Source organism: Berghia stephanieae, chromosome 4 (assembly GCF_034508935.2).
Source record: "Berghia stephanieae isolate SIO BIC M18660-M18661 chromosome 4, UCSD_Bste_1.3, whole genome shotgun sequence".
Taxonomy (NCBI): Eukaryota; Metazoa; Mollusca; class Gastropoda; order Nudibranchia; family Aeolidiidae; genus Berghia; species Berghia stephanieae.
Window position 1 is genome coordinate 41,225,738 of NC_088363.1, and position 27,627 is coordinate 41,253,364.

General features: G+C 35.9%; 1 protein-coding gene across 2 annotated transcripts in view; it reads right to left on the minus strand.

Moving 5' to 3' along the window:
- Positions 1 to 865: 865 nt before the first annotated feature.
- Positions 866 to 27,627, minus strand: part of LOC144970591 (uncharacterized) — a 54,106-nt gene continuing 27,344 nt past the window's right edge. The window contains exons 4-29 of one of the 2 annotated variants that reach the window (XM_078910372.1): positions 25,069 to 25,149; positions 23,781 to 23,944; positions 22,895 to 22,980; positions 21,994 to 22,080; positions 21,616 to 21,730; positions 20,870 to 20,939; positions 20,123 to 20,346; positions 19,376 to 19,454; positions 18,171 to 18,277; positions 17,048 to 17,201; positions 16,407 to 16,524; positions 15,873 to 15,927; positions 15,537 to 15,607; positions 14,650 to 14,753; positions 14,178 to 14,260; positions 13,101 to 13,177; positions 12,415 to 12,645; positions 11,869 to 11,972; positions 10,995 to 11,122; positions 9,726 to 9,902; positions 8,659 to 8,822; positions 7,836 to 7,952; positions 6,497 to 6,642; positions 5,873 to 6,017; positions 4,369 to 4,827; positions 866 to 3,521 (exon numbers count right to left, since the gene is read on the minus strand). In XM_078910372.1, coding sequence (XP_078766498.1) covers positions 2,154 to 3,521; positions 4,369 to 4,827; positions 5,873 to 6,017; positions 6,497 to 6,642; positions 7,836 to 7,952; positions 8,659 to 8,822; positions 9,726 to 9,902; positions 10,995 to 11,122; positions 11,869 to 11,972; positions 12,415 to 12,645; positions 13,101 to 13,177; positions 14,178 to 14,260; positions 14,650 to 14,753; positions 15,537 to 15,607; positions 15,873 to 15,927; positions 16,407 to 16,524; positions 17,048 to 17,201; positions 18,171 to 18,277; positions 19,376 to 19,454; positions 20,123 to 20,346; positions 20,870 to 20,939; positions 21,616 to 21,730; positions 21,994 to 22,080; positions 22,895 to 22,980; positions 23,781 to 23,944; positions 25,069 to 25,149 — 4,714 coding nt within the window. In that variant the 3' untranslated portion in view covers positions 866 to 2,153. Of the gene's footprint in view, positions 3,522 to 4,368; positions 4,828 to 5,872; positions 6,018 to 6,496; positions 6,643 to 7,835; positions 7,953 to 8,658; positions 8,823 to 9,680; positions 9,903 to 10,994; positions 11,123 to 11,868; positions 11,973 to 12,414; positions 12,646 to 13,100; positions 13,178 to 14,177; positions 14,261 to 14,649; positions 14,754 to 15,536; positions 15,608 to 15,872; positions 15,928 to 16,406; positions 16,525 to 17,047; positions 17,202 to 18,170; positions 18,278 to 19,375; positions 19,455 to 20,122; positions 20,347 to 20,869; positions 20,940 to 21,615; positions 21,731 to 21,993; positions 22,081 to 22,894; positions 22,981 to 23,780; positions 23,945 to 25,068; positions 25,150 to 27,627 lie in introns of both variants that reach the window. The other variant, XM_078910370.1, reaches the window with a different exon arrangement.

Sequence of the window (27,627 nt, forward strand, 5' to 3'; positions counted from 1 at the left end):
TTTCTATACCTCAATACAATACATCCATGAATCAATCTTGCTTTTTAGAAAAATCAATTTACCTTAATACAAGACATCAACAAATCAATTTAATAAAACAAGTGATATGAATAGGACTAGCATTCGTATTACTTACTTACTTATCCATCCAAACCAGCGACCACCTGAAACATTCGTATTAAATATCATGTGAGTCGATGATTGTAAGACGTTGACCTGTAGTAATCCAATTGGCTTGTATTGTTTTTTGTTTGTTTGTTTTTATATGGATACTTCAAGTGGCTACCTATAATTATTGTCAAATGCAATCAGCATCATTAAATAACATAATCTGGAATAACTTTTTTTTTTTTTTGGGAACATAATGAATGGATGTAATAAAAATACATGGTTTGAAATGGGTCAGTTTGCGTCTCGCTTGCAGCACGGTGTGGCCTTGAGCAAGTTGATATACCCTAGTTCAAGGAGGTGCGGTTCTTGCGCAACATGCGCAACCACCCAGTGGTTTTTATCACATATAATAATAAATAATTAAAATAATTTCAGTCTTAGGGATTAATAAAGAAATCAAACACACACACACACACACACATACATACACACAAAAGAATATAACAGCTTCAAATAAAAAGAACAAAAGAGGTGGGTAACAAGGAATGATTCAAGCTTAAACCCTTCAGCTGTAGGTAGGTTTGGAGAGACAAGAGCAAGGGTCTGTTAAGTGTCAGAACAAAATTACTCATAAATTCAAAGATAAGAGCAAGGGTCTGTTAAGTTTCATAACAAAATTACTCATAAATTCAAAGATAAGAGCAAGGGTCTGTTAAGTGTCATAACAAAATTACTCATAATCTATTAAAAATTGTTTTTGTAATTGGCTGAAGAGGGGGTTAGGCTGGAAATGCGTTTTTTTTTTGGTTTTTTTTTGCTTATTTTTGTAGCTATAGCATTCATTTCATTTCAAAATGTTTACAATCCACAGTTTCTCCTAACTTGTTTATGCATCAAATATACAGTCTTTATGATAAACCTAAATCCAATACAGTGTCCAAACTTTTGAAAAGTTGTGGAATGATTCATCCATCAAACAAAAAAAAAAACTTGAGCTTTTGTATGAAGCAATATCCACCTAATGTGCTCTACTATGCGCCGAGCGAGGCTCAAACTCAGGACCTTCCGATCTGAAAGCTAGTGTCATACCACTAGACCGCACGATAATTCCTCGACCCCCTTTGAGGATATCCTCGTACCAGTCTTTTTACAGACAGTAAAAACGATTTGTTTTCATTCCATACAAATGGCAGGAAGTCAATGCGATTACCAACACCTGATAAAATCAATTAGGCTGATTGCCCATCCATTTCTTTACCCCAACTACTCAACCACAAATTTTAGAATATTGAAATATTGCATCTCACTAATACCGCAAAGGCATTGTGTATCCCTCCGTCAAGCTGTATCAATAAGCATTTCATGATATCATGATCTTCTCTTTACAATTTATATAGGCAGAGGGGATAGATGTGCGCATAGTTCAGTCCTTGGAAAAGGCTCTTTAAGCACATTCTCTCACCGTACTCAGGTGTAAAATGAGTACCTGACCGTTAACAGCATTGTCTTAGTCCGAAAAATTGTAATATCGCCTAACAGGCGGCATGTCCCGTCCTACATGTTAAATGTTGCTGTTGACCAGGGCACTTGAAAAGCGCTTTGAGCACATTTAGTGGATATTGTGCTATATAAAGCTCAATTTAATACATCTTATATCTATTACAAAATGTGTGGAGAGCTTAGATTTAGATTATTTTTTTTTTAACAGCTTAACAAAAGAACCTTTTCCTGAATTTTTGTAACTGTCATTACATAAAGTAGAAAAATATGTCGGCGTCATCCGCCTCCACAATCCTTACACTACACATTCGCACAAAACCAGAGAATAAATTAAACACTTATTCAACATTCATATCAGTCAATCCAGATCCAAAATGTACTGAAATGGTTATTAAATTATCTTGGCACCTTTTGTTCATTGTCACTGAGACACTTAGTGATGAATAAGATAACATGAATCAATGACAGAATTTTAGATTTCAGAGCAGGATGGAAATGCACAACCTTCTTTTAAAAAATGAAACAACAATGAAGAGCTTTGTTCACTCCTGCATACTGAGAATGTTTTTCATTGTTCTGTTAATGGTTCCTGTGTCTGATACAAAGACTTTGCTCATGATGAGGTCTTCAATGGACATGCCAGGCAAGGTGTCGGGGTCAGAGGTCATGGCGTAGAAACAGTCGCGGAATAACGAATCAACATTGGATCTTTCAGACGGACCGGGAGTGATGGGAGATGGAGATGAGGAGCCGGATTGCTTTTCAACATTAACAGCGACGCCGGTGGACGAAGAACAGCTTGCTGAGGAGTCTGGAATGGAGTCTCCGACCACTGGGTCTGAGTTGGAGTCTGAGGTGCCTCCTCCTCCTCCACCACCTCCATCTCCTTTCTGTTGTTCTGTTGAGTAAGTATAACCATGCGTTGAAATGTGTGATGACTGTTGTTGATGCAATTGCTGATGCGATGAAGATGGCAATTTTGATTCAGAATCTACCAGTTGAATGAGACGATGGTGTTGGTGGGTTTGAGGAATAGTTGCTTTGTGAGACGATGAAAAATTGGATTGTTTATCATCAGACATGACTACGTTTGTTGATTCTGCCTCAGTGTCAACCACGCACGTGTCCATACTTTGTGAAACAAATGACGAAGCTGAAACTGCAGAATTATCGAGTGTGAAATAATGATGAGTGGAGGACGTGGGCAGTGATTCCTTTGTTAAGGAAGATGTTTGTGTTTTTGGCACTAGTTGCTGTTGTTGTTGGGTGGTGGAAGATGGGGGAGGGTTATTTTTGGAGTGTGAGTCGGTAAGGAGATGCAGCAACTGCTGTTTTGTGGTCCCTGACTGAGAAAGGTGATCCAGTTTTCTCATGTCCTCTTGTAGAATGTCTTCAAGTGATCTTTTAGGAACTTGGTACGTCATGCCCACCTTTTGCGTCATCTGTGCATTGGACAACCAAAAGGGAACATTGGTGGGCATGGATGCTTTGTCTGGATTTCTACTGACCCGCATTTTGAGAGGTACGAAAAGTTTTTTAAAGAAACCATTCCAGTGCTCGTTCAACTCAGATTCATCCGCGACTTCTTCGTCGTCCTCAGGAGAACAATGCTCTGTTGAAGAGCTGGGTGAGTGCAATTTCAAGTGTTGCTCGGATGCATTTGATTCTTTGTGGGAGCTGCCAGCTTCTTCATTACTGCGCTCATCACTGGGAGTAATGTCACTCGATAATTTAGAGCAGTTGGACTGGGAGTCTTCTGTTTCCTGTTTGTTAGCCGAGTCACTGCCTTCGTCACCACTGCTGAGAGAGCCCTCCTTTGAACTGCTTGTGCGCTTATTCAGCACTTCAACCTGAGCTGTCGGCACATAGACTTCGGTTGTCTCAATTGCTGGCATTTCTGTTTCTGGAGCCTGAGAAAAGTGGAAAAAAAAAAACAAACAAAAAACATGTTAAGTCAATAATTCAAGAAAGCGCATCCCTTACAAGTATTTAATGTTTGCAAATACAGTGACCTACCATCTCAACAGTATTATATCAGGGTTATTGGAGTGGTGAAATTGTGCATCCCACTACTTACAGCACTGGAGTCACACTATTTCATGATTTTTAGCTAATCAGTGATAAAGGTAAAGCATAATCACATGAGTTCATTCATGCATTATTTTCGTGATAAACATAATCTAAGTCCCCTATCTCAATACTACGATGTTGTTTTTTTAAAAATACTCTATATAGCCTAATCCAAATGTTAACCTCCATTGTTTTCAGAACTAACTTCCTGTGTCTGGCATCAACTTTCATTTTCACTAAGCTTTAATGACTTAAGAGTTAGAGATGCTAATTATGAAGTACAAAAATTGGAGCCAAAATTTTGTAATGCTATGAATGTAATTCTAACTGTAAGCAGGTCCGTTAATGTCAAATTGATGAATTCAAGACCAAATCGTTGTAAAAAGGAATACATTTTGATAGGAAAAATAGAGTCGAGGTCAATAGAGGGGTAAAACAATTAGATTCCTGAGTTGATGATGTCAACAAGAATCACCCATTTAGTTCAAAATGTGCAAAATGGGGGTTAATATTCTTGCCCAAGGACAAAAAAACAAAAGACAAAACGTGCCTCTGAAGCCGGGCTTGAACCGAGGACCTTCCGGATCACAGTACAATGCCTAAACTACTCTGCCACCTCATCACTTTATGATAACAAAGCTGGAATAAAATTGAACCCTGTTATCAGAGGGTTAAACAAAGTCATACCTTATTGTCACTGCCAGAGACAGGGACACTATCCTCTATCATCTCCTTGTCTTCTTTATCACTAGTCAGCGTGGCATTAGAGGAGTCAGTGGCATTGGGCGCCTCTTCCTTCTGACAATCAACCACCGTTGAAGACGATGCCTCTTCCTGATGCCGCTTTTGCGGTTCAGGCTGGTCCTCTGATTCCAGTTCACGTACTTCCCAAATGACATTGTCCGTGTCCTTCTTTCTGCGCCTCCCTCCACTTCTTCCTCCTCCTCCACCACCATCTCCTCCTCCCCCTCCTTTGTCATCTCCTTTCCTCTTGTGTTCATCCTCTTCCTTGTCATCCTCCTGCATCAAGTTACTCATGGTCATCTCGACCTCCATGAACAGGTCCTCCATCATGAGCCGGTCTTCGTCATGGTCATTATTCACCACATGGCCCATTGGGAAGAGCAGGTAGTCTGTTTCTTCATCCTGCAGATTGAAAATAATAAAAGGATATAAAAATAAATTCATTTCAGACACATCATCATCATCATCATTGCCTTTTTCACCCTGGGTCAGAGTATAGGCCACAGACAGTTTCCATCCTTCTCTATCCTGAGCTAACTTTTTTTTATCTCATTCCATGTCTTATCACTTCTCTGTATATCAGAGTCTTTACTCTGATGTCCTTCATAAATTCTGTCATTGCAGAAACTCTTCGATTGCCCACGATACAAAAAGGATCATCCCACTCTGAGCAGCGCATAGTTGAGTCCTTGTAAAAGGCTCTTTACTCACATTCTCTCACCGTACTTAAGTGTAAAATGAGCACCTGGCTGTTGACAACGTTGTCTCTGTAAAAAAAAAATTGTAACATCGCCTAACACTGTCGTGTCTCATCCATGTTAAGTGTTGCTATTGGCTAAGGACACCTTGTAAAGACAGCGCTTAAAGCAGGTTTAGTAATATTGTGCAATATACTTTTTTTGTTTATTTTATAATACTGGCTTTTAGAATGATAGGTGCCTGATTCCAGTCCCTCTGTGATGGTGAAAAGTTGAGTCCTAGGAAAAAAGGTTTTTAACTCACACACTCCCACCACACTCTGGTGTAAAATGAAACCCTGGCCAGTGACAGTTCTCCAGGCTCCAAAAAAATTATAATAGTGCCTCACAAGGGTCATATCTCGTCCTATATGTCCAGTGTTCTTGTTAGCTTGGAACTCCTTGTAAAGTGCTTTGAGGGCATTAAAGTGGATATTACACTGACTGTTTCTTTTAAAAAACCTCAAACAAAACCCAAAAAAAAAGCCAAAATATCAAATGGTCTTGTAGTTTAGAAACAGAAAGTTCTATTCTATTTCATCAAGCAGAAAGTACTCCGTAATCAATTTGTGTCTTTTACAATAATATAAGTTTTTTGGTTGGGTGGATGAGTTTTCTCTATGAATTTTTTTTTTTTAAATGATACATTCAATGAAATTAATCCTGATATAGCTGGGAGAGAATAATGTTACTAATAGTAACAGACGTACAAAGGTCTCATCATTGCTGGGGAGAGAAATGTCCTCCAAAAGTTGTTCCAAACTCTCCAGGGTTAAGTCCCCTTGTTGGCATTTCTTCAACATTTTTTCATCTTTCTTCAGTACAGGTTTTAGGCGTGACTGGGGCATTTGATACCTACAGTATGATAGGGACAAAATACATTTTGATAGAGACAAAATACACATTATAGTTAACAACAATTTTTTTTAAAACAAATAAAAAAAAAACATGTTAAATATTGAAATTATACAAATGAAAATAATTAAAAAAGGAATGAAAAATGTTACCCATTCTTATTCTGCTGCTCTATGGCCTCAATTTAAAAAATAAGGGGTGAGTACTCTGTTCTATAATAATAAATAACAGAGAAATGATTTACAAAGAAAAAAATATCATCTCCCAAAACAATAACTATACATTCGACTTTCCCTCCCAGCCAAGGACTCCGGACAGGGCCAGAACAAAACCAAGTAATCTCATTCCAAGACAAAGACAGAAGGCAAATTGGGAAACAGCTATAAAGGGGGATAGTGGACACAGTTAGTGCCTCTCTGCCCACTATGGAAGGTCAGGAACCAGTCCTGTCGAATGAAATGATTGAATTCTGAGGTTACCTCAACTTGACATTGTTGTTCCACTTCACTCCCCTCAACCAAGGTGGTTCAGCACATCGCATGTGTTTGTGTCGAGGTGAGGTCAATTCCATCCCTGCCTTGGTGGGCACACTACCAATCATTGTCCCCTTTTTGCTGTCCGAGTCCTGGACATGAATGAAATGAATTGGAACATATATGAGAATGCTGAATTTGGATTGGTGAACAGTGAAAAAATTATTCTTTTTAGATGAATGAATGAAGGAAGGAATGAATGAATGAATGAATGAATGAATGAATGAATGAATGAATGAATGAATGAATGAATGGATGAATGAATGAAGATGCAAAAGGCACATCACTGCAAATGTTATACCAAACCATTTAAATCTATAAAACCGCACAAATCCCTGTCTCTCCACGGTCATTCAATCATCCCGGTGTTCTTGTTTATGTTTAAAACGCATTGAAATGATGTGGGGTCTTCAATGGCTATTGTGTCATGTGGTAATTTGTTCCATTTACGTATTGTTCAAGGGAAACAAACAGTGTTTTGTTTGTTTTGTTTGTTCTTGCAAATGATTGAGAGACTTTGTGAATGTGATGAAGCCTGCTGTAGTATTTGTTTTTGAATTTCTGGTGTAGTCTCTAGTAGAAAGAATCTGAAAAGCACTTCTATAAACACTTTTTACATTTTAAAGTCGTCCTTCAGAGCCATGAGGCCCATGGAGCCAGAGTTTTTATCCCGGTTTCTATAGCGTGAAACGGACAAGAAAAATTGCTTGCTGTTCTTTTGGATAGGATGCTAGTCCATCACAAAGCACGTTCTGCCAGATCTAACAGAACCAGCTACCCCATCACTGCTGGGTGGGACAAAGGGGTCAGAAACAATATCGACTTCACCTGGGATTGATCTTGGTCCCTTTATGTGTGAAGCGAGTGCTCTACCAACTGAGCTATCGGGACCCCTTTACATATATAAACAGCAGTAAGACCTATGCTTATATTGAAGATTGAGCTTTTTTTAAAAATTGAGCTTTATATAGCGCAATATCCACTAAATGTGCTCAAAGCGCTTTGTAAGGGGTCCCTGGTAAGCAACAGCAACATTTAACATGTAGGACGGAACATAACGCCTGTTAGGCCATATTACAAGTTTTCGGACAAAGACAGCACTGTTAACGGCCAGGTACTTATTTTACACCTGAGTATGGTGAGAGAAAGTGAGTAAAGAGCATTTCCCAAGGACTCAACTATGCGCCAAGCGTGAGGCTCGAACCCAGGACCTTCCGATCCGAAAGCGAGTGTCATATCACTAGACCACATAGCCGCAAATATTATTCAAATAAATGATTCTCACCTCAAACATGGTGGAGCTATCTGCCTCCAGGAGATACATGATGGAGGATCCTGTGTCGTCACCAGATGAAATCATTGGATCAGCCTCTTGTCTGGTCACCACATCTTTCTTGGACGGCTATTTGGACAGAATAGATAATAATTGGATTAACTCTCTCGAGTTCATCATGACTGAAAATCAAATAAATTTGTTTGATTTTCCTTTTATACAAACTCAAGAGAGTTATCATCATCTTAAAAATAAAACAGGGTGAGCTATTCGAGCAGTCTACCACATAATAGTTCTCTAAATTTGACTGGATGTAATGCAAATAATGTTGTTTGAAGCTCGAAGAAATAAATAACAATAATAAAATGGAATAGAAGTTTCAATTCAGTATTTGAAGACAGATGATGATGCCGACGTTTCAGGTTTCCCCTTTGTCAACACAACATGATAAATGAGACACTAAAGGTGAATGAGTGATGAGAGGATAGCATTGTTAAGGACATTCAATCTAATCTATCAATTGAAGGGACTGTTTCTATACCATGCCCAAGACCAGTTTAGCCACTTCTACAAGCGACTGACGATAGTGATAATGTCAGTGATCCAGAAAGTCAAATTGATGAATTCATTTATATTTCTTTCACATCAGTAAAAGATACGGAGGTTGTAACTTCAGAAGCTACAAAATAAAGCAAAAGATCCAAGACATTACAAAGCTGTCTCGATTTGAGGCTAAAATGGGCTTGGGCATTGTATAGAACCCCTTAAATACATGAAGACCGTTTCAGGTTAAATCGAACAGAGAAAAAAAATTCATTTGTAATCATATTCTTACCATCTCCCTTTGTGTCAATGACCCTGCATTGGCTGGCTGTGCCTCAAGCGAGTCTGTGGTTTTGCCTACGGAGACACCATCCGTTGGATGAGTGGTTTCCACAGCTACGGGCTGGAGGATGGGACGATAGAATCCACCCATCACCTGGGGTAGGAGTGTGTAGCCTAGAGAACAACAACAAATGAAAAGTTAGGTATTTGATTGGGATTAGAAAAAATTAAAAACATAATCATTTACCATGATAAGACATATTGAACAATTTCTTTTTTAAAATAGTCTTTCATAGCCCATGGAGCTTTAGTTTATCCCAGTTTCTATGGCGTGAAACGGACAATAACTTTTGCTCGCTATCCTTTGGATAAGACACTAAAAAACAAGTGAGGAACAATTGAGAGAATTTCTCAAGAGGCATGGCCTGGTAACTAGTGAGGAACTTCCTTGAAGTCGCAGGTTTGAGAGTTTTTGAAGAAATGAGAGTCATTTTAATCTATCCATATTTTCTGGACAAACTGTTAAAACTTGTTCCTTGTTTCAGAGTATGGCGACGGTGCATAGCCTTTGCTTTTTTTTTTAATGGTAACAAGTGAGGGGCAATTGAGGAAATTTCTAGGTGTGCGGGTAACAGGGTCTGTGCACTTTAAAAGGGTTAATAATAAAGTCAGAGGTCAAATGGCATTTGAGACTCTTTTTTAATATAGTCTCTTTAATCATAAGATGGTGGTCCCGATTGCTCGGTTGGTAGAGCACTCGCTTCACACGCAAGGGGACAGAGATCAATCCCTGGTGCAGTTGAGATTTTTTTTCTGATTTCCCCTGTCCACCCCGCAGTGAACGGGTTGCTGCATCTATTAGATCTGGCGGAAAGTACTTTGTGATAGACTAGTGTCCTATCCAAAAGGAAGCAAGCAATTGCTATTGTCAGTTTCAAACTAAAGAAACCGGGATAAAATCCTGCTCCATGGGCCCAATGGCTCTAAAGGACTACTTAATCATAAGATAATATAAACAATTTTTCAACCCACCAGGTTGCGGGTAGTAAGGCCATTGAATGTTTTGTGGCTGGATACCTTGAACCATAGGCTGTGGGCCCCTGATGTTATCGGCCCCAAGGGCCCTGATGGTCTGGATATTGGTGGAAACCAGAGGGCCGACAGATGGAGCATTGACAGCCACCAGAGGGATGGTTCGGGTGGGAACAACGGCTGTGGTTGTCAGGCCTTGGACCTGTTGACTGGCCATCACACCTGGGAGAAGAAATGGAGGATGATGATAGTGATGATAATGATAGTGATGATAATAAGATGGTGATTACGATATGATGATGGTGACAGTGATGATAATGATGTGATGATAATAATAAGATGGTGAATATGATATGATGGTGGTGACAGTGATGATAATGATGTGATGATGTGATAATAAAATGGTGATTATGATATGATGATGGTGATGGTGATGATGATGATGATGATCAAATGATGGTGGTGGCGGTGATGATGATATGATGATGATGACAATGGTGATGATGATAATAAGATGGTGATTATGACATGATGATGATGATGATGATGACGAAAATGATATGATAATGCCTGCACGCTGATACACTGTTCTTGATCAGATAATTGGCAATCAAATAAGATTATTCCTTTTCCATTTATGTTGATTGAACTCAAATATTTAACTATCGCCCTGCATATAAGAGAGTTCAAGCTCACTTTCCTGCACTATTGTATCAATAATTATACAAGTTCAATTTTTCAACAATATAGGTTGAAAGACGAATAACATATGTGCATATATGTATAAGCGCTTCCGAGCACTTTTGGTGGAAAGGGGCGCAATAGAAATTACGCATCACTATTAGTATTATTATTATTATTATTATTATTATTATTATTATTATTATTATTATCATTATTATCATTATTATTATTATCATTATCATTATTATTATTATTATCATTATTATCATTATTATTATTATTATCATTATCATTATTATTATTATTATTATTATTATTATTACTAAATTGCACAATGTGCCTTTATCGTTCATGGAAATCAAACGTATAGCTAAAGGAGTTAACCCTCTCCTTACTAATTGTATTCTGGATTTTCTCTAAACGTCAGACTCATCCAATGTAAAAATTACATTTTTATAACTCTACAACAAAGGATTAAGCTATCATAACTATTTTTTTTTAAAAATAAATAAATAAAACAACAAATACAAAATAAATCTAAATGAGAAAAATGTTGGTTGTATCGTAATGAATGTAAAGATTTTCCTATAGTTGGTTAGGACAGGGTTAAGGCAAATGGGTCAGTCTTACCGTGTCCAGTGAATGGGATGACAATGCTGGGCTGATGGAACAGTTGGTTGGGGGTAGGGGTGGAAATGTTGGCTGTGGTTACTTCACATGACGTCACTGCCGGGAAACTTTGCATGAAGATGTTGGAGCTGAAAAGAGGAGAGAGGAGAGTCAAAGGATGTTGTTTTTCATAATAAAATTAGAAATGAAAAAGAATAACACAAAAGCTATGCGCATGCGGTAGATGATACATAATGCTATGAGCACATTACTGCTCACCTATTTGTTCACAAATTATGGTGTGAGGTTTATCAATCTATTAATTAATTAATTAATATACATCATTTTATCATTTCCTCATTAATTCTTTATAAACAATGTGAGCTTTAATTCCCTTTACAAAGGTCAAGACTAAACAAAAACTTAAATGAGTAAAAAAAAAAATGGAAGTGCATCTGGAAAAGTAGTATCAAATTTGTCCTATATTCAAAATTCCCAATAAACAACAAATGCTATATCTTTCTGATCCCCTTATTTCTTTATAACACTTTTATCCTCTAAAATTATATAAAACGGCATTAAGAAAAAAACATTCAAATTCAAAGTCCATAATATACACTCAAAATTAGTGAATTTTATCTTTAGAAAAGAAAAAAAAATAGATAGAGTGGCTGGGCTGTATGGTCTTTGTTTCTTATAGGAAAGGTATAGAGATCGACTCCCCATTGAATTTGTGTGGGCTTGAGCAGGTCACCTCACCCTAACTCGCTTTACAGCTCTGCCTGTGACTGACACCTGGGTTATTTCTGTCTTTCCTTGGAATAAACCCTAAAGACAAATGTTCCCTTGGAGATGAATAAAGGGATATTTCATTTTTAGAAACCAAGCTTCGTACCTGGACCTGAAAATTCCAGTGTTGGTGCATGGATGCTTGGCCTTGTCCACTTCCTCATTTGGTTCGCGGGGCCAAGGCCGTTTCTGTGGTGGGTTCTGATACCGCTGAGAATATACAAAGTAGAAGGAAGAAATAAATAAATATTGCTTATTATGAGAAAGAATAGGTTGACTTTTTTAGACTCGCAACCAGCTGGGTTCTAGCCTTTAGGTCTTGTGCTAATGCATAGACTTAAAATGTCCTCTATTATTGTTCCAAGTACAAGAAAATAAATATAAATATTGTAACACGCCTAGCCGGCAGGACACATTTTTGTTTATCTCTTGTCTTTCTATTCGATTTTGCTTTAAAATCTTATTCGTCAATGTGGATTTTTATATGGTTAATCTTGTGTTGTGTTTAATTATCTGAAATCAATTTCAATCTCTAACAAACTAAAACATTTCTGAGACAATCGAAACTCTTGGGTTTTCTTTTCATTCATTGAACACCACAATTTTCTCATTCATCATGGATTTTATTCACCAACCACCTCTGTCCTCTTACCTTGATCCTCCTCATGTTCAGCAGCAAAGGCTGCTCTTCAGCAATCTTCTGTAGGTAGAGCAACTCCTGGACCTTTGTGTGTTTCTTGAGGGACTCTTCTGTCAGAACTCGGATGTTGTCAGCTGTCACTTCCTTTGGAGGTACGACCACAGCCGTCTGCCCAGCTACCTCATCGTCAAATGCTGAAGGGCTCATCATTTCCTCTCCGTGGCCTTGTTCTGACACGTGTACCTGGTTATTTGATGAAAAAATAAACAATCAGAATTTTAATGCACTTCAAAGCGACTGAAAAATAACTCTAGTGGCCCCATTCATGACTTTGTTAACCCACACTTTAATTCAATTGAGAAAATCAAACATAAATTTCACGGTAAACAAAGTTTGGAAAAACCATTTTGTTCAGAAGACATGTCATAAGATTCTCATGAATGGGGCCAAAAAACCCTTAAAACGTCTATCAGAAAGTTTCATTGTTAAATGATAATATCCATTTAAACAAGTGAACCTCTAACTTTGGCTTATATAGATTTACCAGAACAGTTTATTGACGTGAAGCCAAATTATTTACTGTGTCAGGTTTTTAAATTATCATACCCCATTTTGTTTTGAGGAAAACATGATGTTTTCTGTAAAAACAAAAAATGTTCCTTCTGATTGTTAACAGAATGCATTTTCGATGTACGTACTTGAGTTGAGCTGCCACAACTTGAGGGTTTCACTACAGGGAGTTCTAAAGGCATTTCCTCATCAGCGTGCATTGGATCTGAAATAAATTTTTAAAACAATAAAAAGATATCAATTTGGCAAACTTAAACTTGTACATTCTTTTCAAGACAACAATTTTAATCAAAGCCTCACAAAAAAAAAAAAAATCAAAAAAAAATAAAAATAAAAAATTAAATAAAAATTACTACTAGGAATACATTCCCATTACAAAGAGCTCTATTTGCTCGAATTCTTCTTTTTTTTTTTTTAAAGAAAGAAGAGGTTAAGGATGAGAGATCGGGATAGGGCAATTTTGTCCAAACTTTGAAATTATTAGGAATGTAATAGTGATATTGCGAAACTGCAAAACAATACCCTATAAATGAGTGAGTGACAATCAAAATGTTTCATTGCTGACATAGTCATTTATATTCCATCCTGTCAGGGACTAAAAACTCGCTTTATGTGCATATGTTTGTTGTTAGGAGCTTTATGGCCCCTTGTGATGCATTTAGGTAATTTCTACACCATTAAAAAGGAAGAAAACTTATAAATTTACAATTAAAAGCACCTCTTAAAAAAGTCAAAGGAGACTGGTTTAAATAAGGAACAGAACAAGATCCAACTATCAATGTTGTTAGATGGAGATCACCTAAAAATTCCATCCAGACACAAGCACCAGGTCCCACTAAAAGAAACACACACAAACTTACACAATACTTACACAATATCATTTTTTTTTTAAAACTATCAATACATAACTGAGAGATGATTTCCAAAGCTAACGATTCATTTTTGACTGTTTCCCTCTCAGACAAGGACTCTGGGCAGGATCAGGACAACACAAAGTAAGATAATTCCAAGTTAAGTGTCTTAAGACAGAAAGGAACCTGGAAAAGGGAACTAGATATAGGAGGAATAGATGATCGTACAAAGAGGACCTTCCCGTCCACTATGGGAGGTCAAAAGACTCCACCTGGCTTTATGGGGATGAGAAGACAGGTGTGGTCAGGTTTGATGCATCTAATTTACATTAAGTAAGGTTGAAAGTTACATACCATCTCCACTGTCTTCCCGTTCTGGTGTGCTGTCTTCATCTGACACATTAGAGGTGGAAGGTTTTGGATGGCTCAGCAAAAACCTGAAATAATATCATATATGTGTATAAATATACGAAATAATCAAAAAGCATCTAAATGCTGTTCTGTTTTGAACTAAGGTGCTGACACACTTCAATGCGTTCTTGAGAACTTCCCAACACAATAAATGCAACATATCCTTATTATCATTATGATGTTAAATACTATTATGATGATGACGAAGTGGTGGTGGTGGTGATGATGATGATGATGATGATGAAGATGATGATGATGGTGATGGTGTTGGTGTAGATTTTGGTGATAAAAATGAATCAATTCAAAACATCATCATCATCATCATCATCATAATCTTCTTCATGGAAAAGATATGATAAAGTTAACAGTCCTCAAACTATCTTGACAACTTATCTACAGCTTGCATTTTACTTACCGTTTGATATTGTAAGAGTAATTGAGCTGATTGTAAATTGAGGAAATTCCTTTCTCATCCAGCATTGTGTATTTCTCTCCTTTGTCTTGGGATTGACAGTAAACCTGATTGAAACATGGAGTATGCAAGACATTAAGCCAGTGAATAAAACCACACAAAATATTTGATGAATTTAAAAAAAACTCTAGAAAAAAAAAAGTTAACATATAATATAAAAAATAAATAAATAAAATAAATAAATAAATAAAAAGCCATTGAAATACATCATCAAAAATAAAAGCTAGAAGAAGAATTAAGTAATTAATTATTTTTTTTAATAAATAAATTGAAAAAGCAATTGGATTACATCATTCAACACAAGTAATGTATCTAAAACCAAAATTTTAAAAATAAAGAAACAGAAGTGTTTTAAATAGATACAGTGAATAAATGCATAGATTATTTTTAACATGTTTGTAGCTCAGGAAAAGAAGTTAAAGAAAAAATATGATCAGTGAATAAAATCATAAAGCACATTTAATATACCTAAGGCCCGAAGACACAAAGAGAGAGGGGAAAAAATAAATAAATAATCTGCTGTTTTGTTTCCTGTCTATACTTATTCCAAAAAAAAATTTTTTTTAATTTTTCAACTTTAAAATCATATCAGCATATTATGTGGAGCAGTCAAGATCAACGCTAAAGTAAAAGAAAGAGCAATTTATGGCTTTAGAATTAATAAAAGACGGATAGATTGATTAATTCTTAATCACGCCTTTGAACATGCAATAAAACCAGCAATGCTTTGAAATAGTATCTATAGCAATTATGTCATTTAAAGACCAAAAAATATATAACAAACTTTCATAAATGAAAAAGTGATTTCGAGCCTCGTCATCATTACTTACCTTGGGTTTTTCTTTGAGAGGTTTCACTTTATCACCTGCTTCCATTTGACTGATGTTTCGTTTCTGTCCAACTGAAAGCAAAATATGTCACATTATTAAATCCGTGACGTTTCACATGATTATTTGTGACCCACCCACAAAATGTCTCAATGCTTCATTAAAAGGAAGAGAAAAAAATTCAAAAGAATAAAAAAATGGGTTGACAATAATACAAGTCAAAATTTGAACTTTTTTTTTTTTTAAACTTGCATACTGGATCAATAATAGGTTTTAATGTTAAATTTCTTGCAAACAAATTCATTAAATGGATTATTCTACAAAATAAATCTAAATTACCTTGATCTTTGACGGGAGGTCTTGGGGCTGGTTGGGTGAAAACATCTTGTACAGGCTGGGAAAAAAAAGCAATTTTTTAAAAATCAATATTCATTAGGGTATATTTTTAAAACAATTTTCAGTAGGAGGGAAAATAAGATAGATATATATCACTATAAACACTTGCTTTATACTTTTTTTTTTCCTCTTCTGTACATTATAAAATTTAAAACACCATTTTGATTTATAACTCTTAGTGCTAAAGCCGTTACAGTAAGGTTTTTTCAACATTACCCCCAAAACTATTTTTTGTAAATCTAGAAAATGTTCCGTTCAAATATAATATAAAATAAATATAAGCCAAACCATTTTTATACACAAATAATGTTTTGTAAAAACCCTTTCTGACTAAATGTTATGTTCATGAAACAATTTATATTAAGTTTTTTTAACTTTATTTCTTTCAAATACAGATGTTAAAAATATACCAATGTAACAATGTGGATATTAATAATCTTTAATTATACAATATTTTAAAAAATTGGGAAATCTTACATTTTGTAAAATTTCCATGATTTTCTCCTGTGTTTTACGATTTTCCACAGTAAGTTCTTTGGACTCAACAGACAGCATTTGAGGCACGTCTTCAAAAACATCCGATCTGCTTGGACCCCTGAAATAATTGAGTAATCATAATATAATGAATAATGTAAACATAAGCACAATGACAGGGAATCATTAATATAGTTGCCTCCCCTTAATCCCTCGTTAATTAAATGCAAATAGCCTTCATAAAAATCAATGTTTTAAAAAAAGGGGTTTTACCTTAAAGAAAACCACATTTAACATTTATATTATTCAATAGTCAAGCTTTAAATCCCCCCCCCCCCCCCCTTTCCCCCTCCCCCTTACACACAACTAAAAACACAAAAAAACAACCTTGAAAAATAAAATATTAACCTTGCCACCAAACAATCAATAATCATCTTCTAGCATTAATGTATACTATTTAGCCACAGAGTGGGAACAATAGGCCCTATTAATATCTGCTGACAGAGAGCTTCACAAAATCTAAAAGTCTTGGCAGTGACGAAAATGTTGATTTTAAGGTAATTCAAAAATTGACGTCTGAAAAATTCTGGTGACCTTAAACACTTAAACACACTTGCTCTTTGGGATGAAATGAAGGTACTCACTCGATGACGGTGTGCTGGGCTATGATAAACTCTAGCCTGGTTGTCCAGGGATTGGTGAAACTGGACCACTCTGTCTCCAGCACGATGAAGCAGTTGTTTCTAGTCTTCAGACGGATGCTCTCTGTTTTGAACGGTTTGCCCTTGGACTGAACAACTGAGGAAAGGAAGGACATTTTTCCGTTATAAATCATGATTAAAAATTGTGAGCAGATTCTTCAGGTACATGACGAAAATATGACAATGATTTTACACTTTAAGCAAACATTGAGCATAAATGAGATCTAAATTTCCCTTGAGAAAATCTGACCTGAGGAAAAATCTTTTTCTGTCCAAGATCTATAGTCATTTTACATTATTAATAATAATAATAGATCTTTATTGTCCATAAATATGGCAACTTGTCATTTAGTTGCACTTATTATAACGATATATGATAACTATAACATTCAACAGATATTTCAGTCCTACCAATTCTTTCTCTCTCTCTCTCTCTATCTCTCTATTACTAGTTTGAAATCTTTAGAAACAGATCTACAAGTGACTTTTTAAAACATATAAAGTAAGAGAGAGGTGATTTTGAGAAATTGCTTTTTTTTTTAATGAGGCTTCTGCAAAAATACTTGTCAGGTGACTAGATCACATGACTATTCCTGCCAATAATGAGATTTCGATTAATCCCTGTTAGTCATGAGGGTAGGGGATGGGTTTGGCTTTAACTCTTTCAGCGCTGAGGCTATATTCGCATTTCCGTCACAAACTGACTGACACCTGATTGAGACAACATGAGAATGACAAGCTAAGACAAAGCGACATTCGAATTCAGCGCAAAATCTCAATTAAAATACCCCCTAGGGCCAATTGAATGTTCTGATGAAAAAAATGATACTTTTGGTTCAATTTATAGTACTTTTATAGAAAGCGGGATTGGATTATATTATTATTTTTGCTTTTCAAGACCGCTGCACTGTGCAACCATTGGTCAGTAAAACAGATTCTGCTCTGACTACACAGTGCGGCCAATGGCACTAAAACTTTTTAAAATACTATTTTACAGCATATGACACTTAGCATTTGCACGCTTTGGGTTGGACAGTTGGACATCACATTATATTGACACACTTACTCTTTTTGTGAATTTCCAACAGTTTGGGATAGTCCTCTGGGTGATAGAGATCAAATATGGACTTTCCGTTGAAGTCTTGTGGCAGGTGGCCCAGCAAGGCAATGGCGCTGGATGAAAATAGATGGGGAATCATTATCATAGGTTTAAACCAAAAAAAAATTTTAAAAATTGAATTTTATGAGTTTCTGTATATAGCACATTAACAATTTGGATCTACTAAAGAAAGCTGAGTGCACTAGCATTGAAAGCCAAATAAAAAGAAGATGGCGTTGGCTGGGTCATGTGGCCAGAATGGAAAAAGGGTCACTTCCCAAGACAGCCCTGTACTGGACAGCAGATGGTAAGAGAAAGCAAGGAAGACCCAAATAAATCTGGCGAAGGACCATGGACAAAGAATTAAAGGAAGAAGGCCTGTCCTGGAATACAGCCACCACAAAAGAGGCCGATCGCTAAAAAATGAAGATGTCTGGTGGATGCCCTATGTGCCTCAAAGAATTAAAGGAAGCAGGCCTGTCCTGGAATACAGCCACCACAAAAGCGGCCGATCGCAAAAAATGAAGATATCTGGTGGATGCCCTATGTGCCTCAAGGCCCGAAGAGGATAAAACAAACAACAACAAAAACAAACATTAACAATAAAGTATATCCCCAGTCAAGGAAGGCTGATTGTTTTTTTTTTTTCTTTTCTGCTTTGTCTAGCATTGTTTCTTGCACCAGTGCCTGCTCCCTAATTTGTCTAAATGAGCTCAAATCACTTTCTTTACAAAGAGTCCCTAGCCAAAAGCAATTCTTTACATGTAGAATGAGACTTGATGCCCGTAATCAATATAGGCATAGATCAGACATGCTAGAAATGACAAATAAAAATAAACTGGTGTTTACTCTTCATTTTCATTCTTCATTTACTTGATTTATACAAAAATCAAATCTGTGTTACAGATGTGAAATTTATATGTTATAGCACTCTTATAAATCTTTGTAACATTCTTTGTAACATAATTAAATTTTTTTTATTATTATTCAAAAATACCAGCTTATAAAAAACAAAACTCAATTTCACCAATTTGATTTATTGAAAAAAAAAAAATGCAGTAATTGAGTTTGTTTTTTAAAATTCTATTTTCATAACTTTATATAAAATTGAGAAGGTATTTATTATCACCATCTTGACCATAATTTTTTTTAAAACATCTTAAATTTCTAACCTGGGTTCCACATCTGTGTATTTACAACTCGGGGAATGCCTCAAGCTAAACTGTTTCTCGGCTGGCAGAGTTCCTTCATCTAGAAAATGTAAAAATAAAATTGATAAATTCATCATTTTAATAATATAACATTCTTCAAGTGATTTACTATCTACTACTCGTAGTCTTTTTTTTTTTTGTTCAAAGTAGTCCTTCAAAGCCATAAGGCCCATGGAGGCGGATTTTATCTAGACAAAGGCAATTGCTTCCTGATGGATAGATTGTTAGTCTATTGTGAAGTGGATCAAACAGACCTAACTACCTAACCACTACTAGGTGGGGACAGGGGGAGAGTCAGAGAGGAGAAAAAAATCTCAACTTCAAACAGGATCGATCTCAGTCCCTTTGCGTGTGAAACAAGTGCTCTACCAACTGAGCTATCAATGTTCCCTCACACCCCTCAATTATTTTTTTTACTCTAAGATAAAGACCAACGATTATGTGAAAGCAAATATTTTGATGAAGTGACATATTTTGATCACCACTCTTTAAATCTAAAAAGTATAACTTGAAAATAAACAAAACAAATGATGTATTAATGAATTGCTTTATTCAGAAGTTTACCATAACTTCTATCTCATACTTGTAGCAATAGTAGTCATCATAACCATCATCATCATCATCATCGTCATCGTCGTTATCATTATTATTATTATTCTCATCATCATCACCATCACTTAAAGGACTATAATCAGCATCCTTGTTTACCTGTGTATGCTGATTTCAGAGGATGACAATAGACGACCAAGGATGCCTTCACCCTTCCTCCACTGCTAAAACCACCATTTCCACCGCTGCCATCTTTGTCGGCATCGGATTGACTGGACGAAGAGGCCAACTGATCCCCTCTGGCCATGGTCACTGTCATGACAAATGGACTGTAGGAAACCACATTCTGAATACTGAAGCCCTCGGATAGTTTGCGGAAACGCCTGGAGAAATCAAATGATCAAATGCAATCAGTATAATGTAGTTAAGAGAAATTAATAATTTTGATAAATAAAAATATGAAAAAAAAAAAAAAAATAATAAATAAACTGAATTACAAGAATGAATAAATAAGTGCTATAAAATATAAGTGTACAATTTGATAAAGCAATAGAGTAATTTTAAAAAATAACAAATAAAGTAAAAGTAAAAGAATTGAAAGGTTCTGTGTAAAGAGCAATAATATAGGAAATATAATTCCCTTTATTCATGAAGAAGAACAACAAAGAGAACACACAAGTTGCAAATCGACACAGTTGAATTAATCGATTTCAACTGCACTTTTGACATCGGTATCATTATCAATATTGACATCGATATAGAAAGACACATATTAAGAATCCAAAATCATATCACGTGACTAAAAGCACAGAATCAGAAGTCAAATGACAAGATAAGCTTATTTTGAATCGAGAATGAGAGAGTTCTTATTTCCCAAGCAAATACAGTGTGTCTATTGATACATACCTAATCCTTGCAAAAAAGTATTTGGATCCTTGAGAACTGCTTGTACTTGTTATACCTGAACTGCTCTCCCCTGTTAAAAGTTGAACAAATAAATATGAAATTAAAGTAAATGTCACAACATTATACACCCTATGACCAAACAAAACAAAATTTACAAGATTCTTTTTTAATGTGAGCTGAAACCTAAGCTAATAGATTTAAAGAAAGAATTTAAAATACAAAGTCTTTACACTCAGTTAACAGATAAATGAAACAGGTTATTTAACTTTCAGCACATTTTTATAAGGTCATAATTGGTTTTAAACCTCAAAAATTCAAGTTGTCAAATTATTCATTTTTTATAAATCAATTTATAAACAATGCATTTAACTCTTTAGAGTTCATTTGAATGGAAAATCAAACAAATTTGTTCGATTATCCACCATGTTGAACTCAAGTGATAAGTCAGTTAATTAACTACATTTATTACTGTTGCTGTTGGCTTGGGACCCCTTGTAGAGTTCTTTGAGCATGTTAGTGGATATTGCACTATATAAATGCTTAAGTTTATTTCAAATAATATAAGTTGCTTTTTAAGTACAAGCATTTCATCATTATCCATACCAGCCAAAAGCTAAGTGCTCATTTACACCCGAGTCAAGTGAAAGAGTAATACATATTCAGACGTCAAGAGTAAGTGTATGATCAAAAACTGCTTTCATGTAAAACCTAAAAATCTAAAATGAGGACAACGTAAAATTACTCACCTGAAGTCTTAGCTAGCTCCAACTCTTCCTTAGAGAAATGAGCCAGGCATCCATTAACAGTATTGATGTCTTTCTTACTCAAAAAGTCACGCAGCAATCGTCCTTTCCACCAATCCTTTACAAAAAAAAAAAAAAAGAGAGAAAAATTAATTTTGTCAGATTTTTAATGGTGATTACTTATTCTCTTCCATTCATTGTCATTACAAAGAAAGACTTATGCTTGTAAAAACTCAATTTACAACTTTTCTTAATCAAAATAAAATAAAATAAAAGGTCATAAAATGCCAATTGTTCAGTAACATATGCATATTATATCTTCTATGATAAAAAATATCAATGAAACAAACGTGTAAATAGCTAATGAAATGTGTGACTCACAGCAGGGTATCCCAGATGTGTCATCAGAGACTGTGAAGCTGTTTGGACCACATGGTTTTTCAGTGACACAGAGATATACATATCACTCTGAGGATAAAGAAAAAAAAAGGTTGTTTTAACTTTAATATTATATATACCCCCCCCCCCCCAAAAAAAAAAAGAAAAAAAAAAGTGGGGGATGGGCTCACACATTAGAGCCACGCTCTCCCTGGCCAGGCGGAGTTGTTGTACCAGTAAGGTCGTGGGTTCGAGCCACCATCGCCGCTGCAAAATTTTAAATCTCTTATTGTCTTCTGGCACTTTCCTACTCACTTCATTTCTTGGAAGTAATTTTGCGATGTAGCATATAATATACAATTCTTACACTCTTGCTTTTTGGAATTCCGGACATGCTCCCCCAACCACTGCATGAGCTTGTGATTGCGCACTGGGAACAAAGTTCGAATTCCAGAACTCAAGAGTGTAAGAAATCACTTATTCTACCCCTCAATCGATTCCAATTTCGTCATCTTCACAATAAAAGGCATCTTCAAAAACATTCAAATGGTACCTATTTTTAAAGAATCTCATTTTTAGTGAAATTTACGCTTGATTATCTGATGTCACTAATTATTATTGTAAATATGATGTCATTGCGCGTAACTATTTAGGAAGAAAGGTAGAATTAAAGGTGTTTTGGGGCTTTCCAATGAAAATTGGGATATCCTGCTAAATAATATGATCATTTGTTCATTTCTCTATTCTTTCACAAAAACAGTAACATTTGAACCTTAAACACTTTAGTTTTTTTTTTTTTGCCGAGGGAACTTTAAACACTAAAATTATTTTTTGGTCCACTTTGAAGAAGTATTTGTCAAAACCACTTTTCAACAGATTGAACTACTTCAAATGGAATGCTTACCTGTAGTAATTTGTCAGCATCAAGACTGTGATATGTTCCAGAGTATACATGGGGTGATTTGAATTCACCATCTCGTCCTTGACTCTCTGGAAATAGGAATTAATTAATAGGTAAATATAAATCACCAAGACCATCATCATCCACATCATCATCATTGTCGTCGTCATCATCGTCATCATCACCATTACTGTGGCAACGTTTTCTCCACATTTGCGTTCATTTGAAACATAAAATAAAGTCTTTTACAATCATTTTACATTTTATTGGGAAAATATAAATTGGAAAGAGGTGGGGCGGGGAGCATTTCTTTCTCTCTCTCTCTCTCTTTTTTTTTCTTTTAAAATTTTTGATGTGCAATCCTAATGTTGGCCCCTATAAAAATAAGAAAATTTATCTTTATCATGACAGCCATACAGTATGAAATTCAAAATATTATTCTGTGGATTCGCTATACTATGTTGTCAACTTTATTAGGGATCCAAGCCTATAAATCTTGTTTATTTAATTGTATCCAAGTGGCTGGTCCCTTATACTAATAATACTAATGAGAGTTTTTATATAGCACAATACCCACTCAAAGTCTCAAAGCAATTTACAAGTCGCCCCAGGCCAACAGCAACACTTAACATTCAGGACGAACATGACGACTGTTAGGCTATATTACATTTTTTCAGACAGAACAATGCTGTTAACGGCCTGGTACCCATTTTACACCTGAGTACGGAGAGAGAATGTGACTGAAGAGCCTTTTTGAGGGACTCAACTATGCGCTGAGCGAGAATCGAACCCAGGACCTTCCGATCCGAAAGCAAGTGTCATTGCCACAAGACCACATAGCCCCACATTCTTCTTCCTTATTTCACACTATTCTTAGATAAATACTGACCACTGAGCCTTTTCATATTGTTGACCACTTGCTCCAGAGTGGAGAGCGTGTCCATCTTCACCTTCCTCTCCTTAACAGGCAGCATAGATTTGAGTTTCTTCATAAACTCTTTAGCCTTTTCCTTCTTCCTCTCCTTGCTGTGCATAATGCTGGCCATCTCTGAGCTATAAATAGCAATGATTAACAAACAAAACAAGCATTAAAAATAAGGTTGAATTTGATGTCATTGATCCAAAGTGCTAAGTTAAAATCCAACATCAGCCCGCCAGATAAAATGTACTTACAACATAAAACCATGATGTGTATGTAACCTCAAAAGTAATAAACAAAAATGAATACAACAACTTCAAAAAGAACAAAAATACCCAACATGGAACGTTTCGGGCCCAAAAACCCTTCTTCAGCTAACAACAAAAAAACAGTAAAGACATAAATACATCATTAAAGTCCAGATTGACGACAGAGAAATATGGAATTTAGTTATGTATTTATGTCTTTATTGGTTTTTTTTAGTTGTTGGCTGAAGAAGGGTTTTGAGCCCGAAACATTCTGTGTTGGGTATTTTGTTCTTTTTTTTTAAGTTGTTATATTCATTTTTGTTTATTACTTTTTACAGTCCAGCGATTCTAACAGCTTAGTTTCACTTTGAGATGTGTAACCTTAAACGTTAATAGCCTGGTTGATATATTTTAGTGAGTGCTAATCACCCAACTCGCAGTCTAAAAACAATAACAAAGAGTTGAGTGACTTCAACTTCAATCCATCTATAAGTCGACGACAGAAAAGAAAAAGAAGGCATTGAGTTGACTTCAATCAGATCTGTATTATTGTTTAGAGATTGTAAGAACGGCGATTCGTGCTCACTTAATAGGCTAGGAGAATTGTGTTCACATAATTACACATAGTTTAACATGTTGGTTACATTTGTTTCGGTGGGCAGCTTTGGTAAGTTTTTTTTTTTTTTTTTTTGTAAATACGAGCCATAAATAGTCACATCAAAACCAGTTCAGGGAAGTTAATAATAATAATAATAATAATAATAATAATAATAATAATAATAATAATAATAATAATAATAATATAATAATATAATAATAATAATAATAATAATAACAATAATAATAATAATAATAATAATAATAATGATGACGATGAAGATGACGATATGACGACGATGATGACGACGATGATGATGACGATGATGATGATGATGACGATGACGATGATGATGATGATGATGATGATGATGATGATTGATGATGATGATAGGTACATTGTCCTATCTCACCTGCATCCACTGGTAGAGGGTGCCTCTGCCAAGTCACTCTCGCTGAAGAAGGAAAGGGACAGGGAGCTTGTGCTGCTGGCCCTGGTAAGAGATGGGAGAGAAAAGGGGAAAAGGGTTGATATCAATATAATGTCATACAATGGAGAATTTAGTGCATACATTATCTAACAAATTCAGTCCCTTGATTGGTGGTCAAAGAATTGAGCTTTGAGCTTTTATATAGCGGCAATAGCCACTAAACGTGCTTAAACCACTTTACAAGAGGTCCCTAGCCAATAGCAACACGTAACATGTAGAAGGAGACAACGCTGTTAACGACCAGGTACACATTTTACACCTGAGTACGATGAGAGGCTCGAACCCAGGACTTCCGATCCGAAAGCCAGTGTGATGCAACAAGACCACATAGCCGCACAAAGAATAGTTAGAAAGACCTTTCCACGTACGGGACTGGTAAATCAGTGCTGTGGCTTTTTGTTTTTCGGAATTGTTTGATTTTGTGAGTTATTTTTCACTGGTAGAAACCATCGAGCCTCCGAATAGATAGAACAAAAATGTAACCTATTCATTTTTAGTCCTCCAAAAGGCTGGTTACCTATACACTTCCGATGATTTCGGAACCGGAAAAGTAAAGATGTGACGTCACGTCTTATTTTGCCCTAGCAAAGCATAAAAACTTAACCCAATTCTCATATTAAAAAAAAATCACCTCAACATAAAACCATCAGACTGACATATAGATAGAACGAAGTTGACGTCGCTTAGGTCTTTGTTATTGGTTTGTTTGTTGTTGTTTTGTTTTTTTTTGCCATGTTTATGAGTAATTCTCACTAAATTGTATAAACGTTCAAGGTCGCACATAGTTTTGTGTAATTTATTTTCCGGTGAGCTATGTTAGATAGATGTGTTGTGAGCACACTATCTGTATGCCTCCAAACGATTGTGTTTAAAATGTTTGCTATCCTCTGAATAGTGTTAACTGTGTTGGACCGTAGCCATCGTTAACTTTTGATAGAATGCGCTTGGCCAAGGAGTTCACAACATTGCCATCCGGAAGTATAACGGACCAACACACAAACTCTGTGTAACTCTTGTGTCAGGCTATAGATAGTATGCAGATGACGTCACTCAGGCCTTTGTTATTGTTTTTGCCATCCGCGTTTGTGAGTTGTTCTCACTAAACTGTATTAACCAGACTATAAAAGTTCATGGTTACACAGAGTTTGTGTGTTGGTCCGTTATACTTCCGGATGGCAATGTTGTGAACTCCTTGGCCAAGCGCATTCTATCTATAGATAGTGTGCGCTTGGCTAAGAATCTCACAACATTGCCATCCGGAAGTATAACGGACCAACACACAAACATCCACGTTTGTGAGTAATTCTCACTTAACAGTATTATCCAGACTATAAACGTTCATGGTTACACAAAGTTCTGTGTATTGGTCCGTTATACTTCCAGATGGCAATGTTGTGAGCTGCTTAGCCAAGCGCATACATCAAAAGACGTTCAAGGAATTGTTGTTCCCTTCTATAGAGGGAACGAAATGCCATCACTCCACTCTTTGTTGTTTTTTGATAGATGGATGGATGGATGGATAGATAGATAGATAGATAGATAGATAGATAGATAGATAGATAGATAGATAGATAGATAGATAGATGGATATATAGATGGATGGATGGATGGGTGGATGGACGGACGGTTAGACAGACAGACAGACAGACAGATAGATAGATAGATAGATAGATAGATAGATAGATAGATAGATAGATAGATAGATAGATAGATAGATAGATAGAAGTAAGGGGGCGGCTTATGGAGTGAAAACCCTATGTAACGTCAAGCTAATAAAAGTAGCTACATAAGGCTAAGGAGACGAGGAGAGTGGGGAGGGAGGTGGACGCGAGTATGCGAGTGAGTACTACCTGCGAGCGCAGACCAGATCGATTTCAAACGACGTGCCAGCATGTCATATGCACGTCCGCGTGTGTCTGCAAGGACCTGGTTATCGAGAACATTCTGCCTTCTTGGGCGACAATGTACAACATTCTCAAAACGGTATTATGTCGGGGGGTGAAACGGAAGCTTAAAATAGAATTCTAAACTTAACTTACAAAGATTGAGTTATAAAAATGTTATCATTGATAAGTCCAAGGGTAGTTGTTGAAACTCGAGAACACATAACTTTACGAATTCTAACCACTCTTAAATTATTCTCAATTTTACTCATCTTAAGTTGATTCCAATACAACACCGGTATGACGCGACGGGTCTTACATCATTTTTAATGATTTTGATCACGGCATATTAGATAACGGAAGGTTCTAAATATAGACGGTCTAGATTAATTTTCTGTACGATGACAGTAATAGTTCGTTGTTTTGTTTGATATTTTGGGTTGTTTGTTTTTTGTTTTTGTTGGGGATTTTTATGACAACTGTAGCTAAAATTAGAAAGAATAATCTCTCCAAGCAGATTAACCCTCTCCTTATCACCTACAGCAAAATCGTCACATTTGTTACGACACAATATACGTTTTTTTATCTTATTCAGATT